At 35.1% G+C, this 8,628-nt stretch overlaps 1 protein-coding gene across 1 annotated transcript in view; it reads right to left on the bottom strand.

Annotated features, from left to right (window-relative positions):
* LOC120424416 (uncharacterized) overlaps positions 1-5,475 on the bottom strand; it is a 92,846-nt gene extending 87,371 nt beyond the window's left edge. Inside the window, exon 1 of the mRNA XM_039588527.2 lies at positions 5,324-5,475. Within this exon, the coding sequence (XP_039444461.2) occupies positions 5,324-5,475 (152 nt within the window). The remainder of the gene's footprint in view (positions 1-5,323) is intronic.
* Between the last annotated feature and the right edge of the window lie 3,153 nt (positions 5,476-8,628).

Genomic DNA, 8,628 nt, shown 5'->3' with positions numbered 1-8,628 from the left:
ATGGCCGATTTCACTCGTAAACGTGAATAATGTTCATGATTTCATGAAATAGATGCATGCAGTCGTGAAAAATATTCACGATTTTATGAATAAAAATTCATGATTACGGTCAAAAAAATATACCTCGTGAATAAAAATTCATGATTTCATGCATAAAATTCATGAAATCGTGAATTTTTATGCATGAATTCGTGCACAAAATTCATGATTTCTGGAATATTTTTTATGATTTATTTTTGAAGGCGTAAAAAAAATTCGTGAAATCATGTATAAACTTCATGAAATCATGCATAAATTGCATGAATTCGTGATTTTTTTTTATGAAATCATGAATTTAATTCACGTTTACGAGTGTATTCGGGCATGTTTAATCATGCATATTTATTCACGGCTCCTGGTTTATTCGTGCCCATTATGCATAGTTCAAAAATTCGTAAAGTAAAACTCGTAATATTCACGATTTCATGGTACGATTTTCACAATTTCCGGATTACTTTTTCTGTACATTTACCATATCGTGCCACTGGGGGCACATATCGGAATTGACAAGGAACCCTGTTTTGTGAAAAAACGGAGGACATTTTATGTGATGCCAATGTACTCTGGCCCCACCTGGCCACTATGGAACCGGTCACCGGTTACCGGTGGTCACTTGGGACATTTCGGAATGTGCAAGGAACCCTGTCTTGTGACATATCAAAATTCATGAAATTTAAAACTGTGGCCATTGTATGTGATGCCAATGTACTCTGGCCCCACTTGGCCACTTTGGAACCGGTCACCGGTCACTGCGGAAGAATTCTAAATTAACAAAGGTCCCAGTTATGTGATGTTCAAAAATGCTTTAAATAAATGAAAAATACAATCATAACTTTAGTAAAACCAACATTCAAAACTTGACATGAGCATTTCGGAAACGTTAATTGGGTACCGATCGATACTATACAAAAATACAACAAAAACTTTAATTAAATACAAAAAGACCTAAGGGATTTCATGTGCAGTCCAGACTCGATTGTCTGATGTACTCATAATAGAATAATTGATAATTCGTATAATTTAGCCATTATTTTTTTGTCTCATTAATAACTCCAATTACAATAAAGTGATTAATTACAATAATGGGATTTATTTTTGTTAATGCAGATGATCAATGTATGCAGATGAATCATAGAGAGTTGAATTGAAAATGTGAAAAATAAAAAAAACACCGAAATAAAATACTAAAAATACTCAACAAATTAAAAATCATTAAATACTTCAAAAACTCAAACTATTTAAAATACGCAAAATGAATTAAATACTTCAAAAACTTAAAATATTTGAAAAATGCAAAATACATAAAATAAATAAAATGCTCAAAATACTTAAAATACTTAAAATACTTTTTTTTGTTTACTTTATTACAGAGTTTTTAAGCCGAAAACTGGTTCAACTCTTTACTTAAAATAATTTAAATACTAAAAATACTAAAAAAACTTAAAATACTAAAAATACTAAAAATACTTAAAATACTTAAAATACTTAAAATACTTAAAATACTTAAAATACTTTAAATATATAAAATACTTTAAATACTTTAAATACTTAAAATACTTAAAATACATAAAATACTTAAACTACTTTAAATATGTTAAATACTTTAAAAAATAATTGCTTACAATATAAAAATTATTAACATACTTACCATACTTTAAAGAACATCTTGCAAAAGCTTAAAATACTTGAAATACTTAAAATATTTAAAAACTTAGAAAAAATTATACGCTTAAAATTATTTAAATACTTAACAAATTTTATACAATTTAAATATTTCAAATTATTGAAATACTTAAAAACTTTAAAAACATAGAATATTAAAATACCTGAAAAAATGAAAATACCGTAAACCGGGGTGACTTTGATAGGATTTCAATTTGGTTTTGGAATATTTTCCAACAGGTAAGGTTTTTCTCAAACTTATTATTTTTAAAACGTGTACTGGGGTAGGCCACACAAAGTCCATGCACTTTTATGGAAAAAAGTTTTTTCAATAGTGTTTAAAAAAATAGTTACGTTAAAAAATCTTAGTTTAAATCCCGGGGTGACTTTGATAGTAATAGTTTTTCTTGTTAAAATCATATTTAAGATGATCAAACTTTATTTGTACGTTAAATGTACCATCACTAAAGTAGCTGATACAGTTTTTAAGATAAAAAAATCAATGTTTATATTTTTTTTTTTTTTGAAATTAAATATGTCTTTATTGAACTTTCTTATAATACTTACATTTCATTTACATTCTAAGTGGTATGGCTACATGCTCTTCATCTTTGTTGTATTTTTCGTTTTATTATTAACTGTTCACATTTATTTATTTTATTTACTTCAAATTGTTTTACATTATTGCATTGAATCGAATACATTTGGGTAAAAAAGAAAAAAAATCGCTTTAACAACTAATCCTAACTTAAAACTAAAAAAGTAAATTCATTGAAATATTCAAAATCATTACAACGAGTAAACTACGAACTGTATTTTAAGATAAATCCTCCAAGCGTTCTTACTTGTTCCGCACGAGTTTTGCAACCACGCAGTGTTGTTGTCATCTCGATGAAAATGTTCAGAAGTTCTTGTGGTGAAAACAGGTCACTACTGCCTTCATCCGTTGATGCTGGTTGGTTTTCCTTCGGTTGCTGTCTGAAACCAGGAGGTGTTGTATTCTCTGCAACTTTTTGCCGCTGATTCAACGGCAATGGCTGCAGATTTGGAACCACTCGAACAGATCCCGCTCCAGGTGACGCCAAAGCAGGAAAATCCACGTCCGTGAAAGTTGGTGGTGTTTTGCGACGATTTGGTTGGTGCCTCGTCGTCGCTTGCTGCCGAATTTTCACAAACTCAGCTCGTTTTGGGCAGCTCCGATTCTTGGTAGAATGGTCGCCGCCGCAATTGAAGCATTTCGCTTCAATGTTCTCGTTGATTGTTTCGCAAGCTTGAGTTTTGTGCTCACCTCCGCAGGTTGCACAACGACTCTTGATGAAACAGTTCCTTCCACCATGCCCAAACTGCAAGCAGTTCGAACATTGTGTCACGTCACGGTGCACTGGACGATAACGTTCCCAAGTCACGATGATGTTGAAAATTGCCCGAACTGCTTTCAGCTCAGACAGCGTTGTCGATCCTTTCTCGAGATGAACCAGGTACAGTTGATCACGATACTTGATGTCCTTGTTGTGTCTCGTCATCTTGAAGACTTTGATCACGTTCAACTTAAGAGTTTTGAGCTCTTCTTTCAGCACACTCACATCCATGTCGTACAGGCCTCGGAGGACCTGTTTCATGGGGCGTTTACCTGGATCGTCATGGCTGTAGTATTCAATCTTGGTGTTGTTCAGGAAATCCCGAACGTAGTTGTAATCCTTTCTGGTAGGTAGCAGAATTTTGAGTCCATCAGCACACAAGCGAATGGAAGCTCGTAAAGCACCAGATTTGATAAACCCGGTTAGCCACTTTCGCACCGAATCCGATGACGATGTTTTCACAAAAATGGGTGGCAACTTTTCACGTCGTTCAAATTCTTCCTTCTCGCTCACATCCACAGGGAGGGTAGCGAACTGGTTTCCAGACGAATTTTGAGCGTCCTTGCTCAAACTGCCTGGCTTTGCAGGTAGCGCTTCGGCATTCTTTAGCTTCTTCAAATCTGCCGATCCTGCTGGTGAGGACCGCCTCTTTTTCTTGCCGTGAGGCATTTTTGCACTTTTTAAGCACTTTTTTGGTTTGTGAGGGACGCACGTCTGACTCGCTTCTCTGCTGATCGCAGACTAATGTTTATATTTAGTTAACTAAGTTTATAAGCTTTTAAACAAAATACATATAAATCTAAGGTAAAAATTGAAAAAGGTCGGAATTTTGCCTGAAATTTGTTAAAACTAGTTTTGATTCTTAAATTATCGATTCATATGGCATTTTATACTGAAATCGAAGCAAGAATCGATAGTTTTCACATTTTATATGAAGTTTGTTCTACTGAAAATGCCTATAAATTGGGAGATTTTTTTGAATTATGTTTTCAAAACACATAATATCAATTATTTAAAAAAATTATTATACCTTCTCCTAGTAGAAAATTGTCCAAAGAATCCGAAAATGCATTCCATTTTTTGATTCAAAATCAGGTTCATTGAGAAAATCATGACTTTTGAGAATATTAAAATAATGCTATTTATCGACATTTTCTTAATTGTAGTTAACTAACTTTCTAAACTTTTCAAAATTTTATGAAAAGTTCTTTTTGAGGTACTTTGAACACTTCTCTACCACGGTCAGTATGATTCTAAACAATTCCGTACGTATTTTAATTGTATTTTTCATTTTGCGGAAAAATCGCAAACCTATCAAAGTCACCCCGGCTATCAAAGTCACCCCGTTTTACGGTACTTAAAATCACACCTAAAAAAATAAACATTTCAAATACTTAAAACATTTTAAGTACTTGAAATACTAAAATACCTAGAAAAAATTAAATGCTTAAAATTATTTAAATACTTAACAAACTTTAAACACTTCAATTATTTCAAATACTTGAAATAATTAAGAACTTTAAAAACATATAATATTAAAATACCTGAACAAATGAATATACTTAAAATCATTATAACATACTTTAAAAATAAATATTTCAAATACTTAACATATTTTTAATACTAACAATATTAAAATACCTAGAAAAAAATAAATGCTTAAAATTATTTAAATACTCAACAAACTTTAAACACTTTGAATATTTAAAATTTAAAATAAAATATTTACATACCTGGAAAAATAAAAATACCTAAATTCATTAGCTTATTTAACATACCAAAAAATAATAATAATTCAAAAAACTTATTATACTTTACAAAATTAAAGTACCTAAGAAAATTTAATTGCTAAAAATTATTTTAATACGTTATAAACTTCAAATACTTTAAATATGTTAAATACTTAAAAAATGCTTATGCTTACAATATTAAAATCATTAAAATTATTAACATACTTTACCTATGTCCCCTTTTCTAGCTCAAAACAAAGCACCGAAATGTCACTCAGCTCATCCACGGGAACCGATAAAAAACGGGATTTTTTTCGTTTCCAAAACCAAAACAAACTTCACTGTCTGTCACACGCGTAGGATGCTCCGGCAATTGACAGAAAACCGAAATCCCTACGAGTCCGCGACCAAAAAACTGCCACACGCGGAGATAAAACACGGGAACTGTCTTATGGACCATGTTCCCCTTGATTCGACTTCAAAACAAACACGCGAACAAACCGGGAACTGTTCCGTCTTTTGCAGATATCTTACCTTGTTACTCCTCCTGCCGCTCGGCCCTCCTCTTGCCGCTTGGTTCTCCTCCTGCCGCCCAGTCCTCCTCCCGCGCTCGGTCCTCTTCCTGCCGCTCGGTCCTCTTCCTGCCGCTCGGTCCTCTTCCTGCTAGCCCTTGGCTCCGTTGCCATTTCCAACGGAACGGCCGCAGACCTTTTCCCGGTTCCGGTGGACAGCACCTCCAAAACCCGGGTCCACAAATCACGGCCACTTTCACCGGCAAACACAACAGGACGCGACAAGTCACAACGCGATTGACTTCGTGCCAAATAAACACGCGACTGCACTGGCAAGCGAAAAACAAACTTGACAGTTCGAACGAAACTGTTCTTGATTGATCAAGATCACTCGTCATAAACATGGATAAAAATTCATAAACCCATGAATGTTATGCATGAATTCATGCATTTTATTCATGAAAACATGTAAACTTTCATGAAATCATGAAAAACATGATTCATAAGTTCGCAAATAAAATTTTACGACGTAAAATTTACGCATGCATAAATAATCGTAAAATCATGAATATTTTTCATGAATTCATGCATTTTAATCATGACTTCATGAAAATCAGTCAGGAAATCATGAATAGTGATATGCATGATTTCATGAAGGAAAATTCATGAATTTTCGTAAAAATATTTTAGCCATGAATAAAATTCATAAATTCGTGCATTTTTATGCACGATTTCATGCATAAAATTCATGAAATCATGAAAGGTATCACGAAATCATGCACAAAATTATTCACGAATTCATGAATCGAAATTCACGATTTCTCGCACACTTTTTTTTCCGTGAAGAGTTCTCGTTTCCTTTCACACTTTACATTCCCATGGCAGACCCTGGCAGGGCAGTAGAAGTCACACTTTGCTCCAGCAGTGCCAACAGACCATCATCAGGAATGCTAATTTCCCTTTTTGCTTCCATCTGCTAGTATCGCTCCGCTGACTGACTGAGCTGGGGTTGGGAATTGCAGCTCAAGTTGGCTTTTTGACTGCTGCGGCTGTGGCCGAGGGCAAGTTTGCAGAGTCGAAAGGATCAACTTTTGTCCTGACCGGGGACCTTATCAGGGGCGCTGCCAGAGGAACTTGTTCACCTTTTTTACTCGAATTAAGTTTGCAAATAGTCCTCTGTCCGTAATTGGTGTAGTGTTGTAGTCCGGTGTTGCTGCAGGATTAACGCTGGAGATGGATGTCTGCTGTTTTGATGACTTCAGGGCCTTTGGTGTAACACCTCTTCAAGTGCGGTCAACACACACACACACACTCCGGGAACACGCTGGTGGTGATTACTCGTCACATTTTTCACTCAAGGTTCCGAAATGACTTTTACTGGAGACTGCAAAAGTTATGATGGGAACGGAATGCTTCTCTCGTCCCTCCCCAGGTGTCTGTTGACCAAACACCAAAACCGCTCGGGGGTGTGATAGTTTTGATGTCTGATCCTGGTGATACGTTCTGGCCAGGCCAGGGCTAAACCACCAACTTGCACAAACTCCCCACCAGTACAAAGTGTCGGACTCATCCGGGAAATCGCCCTGCAAAATCCCTGCAAGGAATGTGATTTATTTCAAACGTACACAAAACTCGTACGCATCGTTGAACAGTCGTCCTTCGTTCGCAAAATCCACTCAGTGAGCAGAATCACTGGATTTCGGTGAATTTATGGCATATTTACATTCCTCTGCTAGGCTATAGCAGCAATGGCGAGAGGAGGGGGTGAGGCAGTGAGCCGAAAGAACAACAACCCGGTTCCCGAATCTGCTCTGGATGGGCTTGATTTTGCGTGCCCAGAGGTCATCTCTACACGGAGAAAAAAGAGTTCCCAAAATCGTGAACAAGCGTTCATGAAAATGGGAACCACGAACAAAGTGTTCAAATTTCATGGTACGATTTCGAAAAACGTACCATGGCATTTGAACACTTTGTTCGTGGTTCCCATTTTCATGAACGCTTGTTCACGATTTTGGGAACTCTTTTTTCTCCGTGTACGCACCAGCCCAGCAGAGAGCACTACTGACTGTCGTCAGCAGATGATCGGGTTGATATTGTTGACGTTGCGTCGAAAGTACCGGATGAAAGTGAATCAAATGCTTGATGAAGCATGAAACTTGCGACGAACTGATTCGGGATCGTCCGAGGAAAAGCTGGCAAAGATTGGAATGCTCTGTTTGAAGTTTTAAATCTCGGCACATCATCTGCATAGGTTTACGTTTCATTGGATATAAATTCTCTGGAATACCGATTTTAGGTGTATAAGAGCCAGATTACAGAAATAAATCAGTGCCAATTTAGTGCTATTTGGTGCCCATTATTCTAGTTTAAATATGATAAAAATTTGTTTGAATTGTAAAAAATGTAATAAACCATTTTTGAATTCAATTGTCGCATTTAAAAGATGGCAATAAAAAAAATACTAAATCCAATTCGAACACTTAGAAGATTCCACTAAATCATAGGAGCAAGGAGTTATGTTAAGTTAGTCAGAAACTAATAATTTTTTTTCTTTTGCAAAGGTACATAATCATAAAGGCATGACAACATGATTAAAGGGTTAAAAAACTTAAAATGATGGAATATATTATTCACAATCCGCTACATGAACTCAAATGATGACGTATTTAATCGAGCTTGTTTTTGAATTTACATGGCGATTTGTAGAGGCAAATTCTAAAATAAAAGGAAAAATCTTTAAAAAATCACTAAATGTGCACTGTGTTATCTGGTTTGTATTTTAAGCTTTGTAGGGCGATTTGTACTGGAAATATAAAGGTAATTGATTTGAAATATATGATACTAAATATGTAGTACTAAATGAGAGCAATTATCTACGAAAACGGGCGATTCAATGGTTCACTCATATAGGTCTCTATACATTTTTTAAAAGAATTTTCTGTTCGATTTGGTGTCTTTGTCTAACTTGTAGAAATTATGTACTTTTTGATTGGTATTTGAGATACTTTCTTAAACGAGTATAAAAAAAGAAAATAATTTCTAAATCATTTGAGTGCCCCATTTTTAATCAGTACCAACCACATAACTGGACGTAAACCGGGGTGACATTGATAGGATTTCAATTTGAGTGTCCAATTTCCCGTCCCGGGAAATAATTTCCCGGGAATTCCCGGGATTTCCCGGAAAAAAAATTTCCCGTTGCCCGGGGAATTTGTAAATTGCCCGGGAATTCCCGAAATACAAGCGGAAGTATACATTTTCCTACATTTTTGGCACCAATGTTTTGAAAATCTATAATAAAAATTTATAATTAGAGAACCTTATTTG

The sequence above is a fragment of the Culex pipiens genome, chromosome 3, assembly GCF_016801865.2.
Source record: "Culex pipiens pallens isolate TS chromosome 3, TS_CPP_V2, whole genome shotgun sequence".
NCBI classification, from domain to species: Eukaryota; Metazoa; Arthropoda; class Insecta; order Diptera; family Culicidae; genus Culex; species Culex pipiens.
Note: the sequence above shows the minus strand (reverse complement) of the source record. Positions and strands in the feature narration are given on the sequence as shown.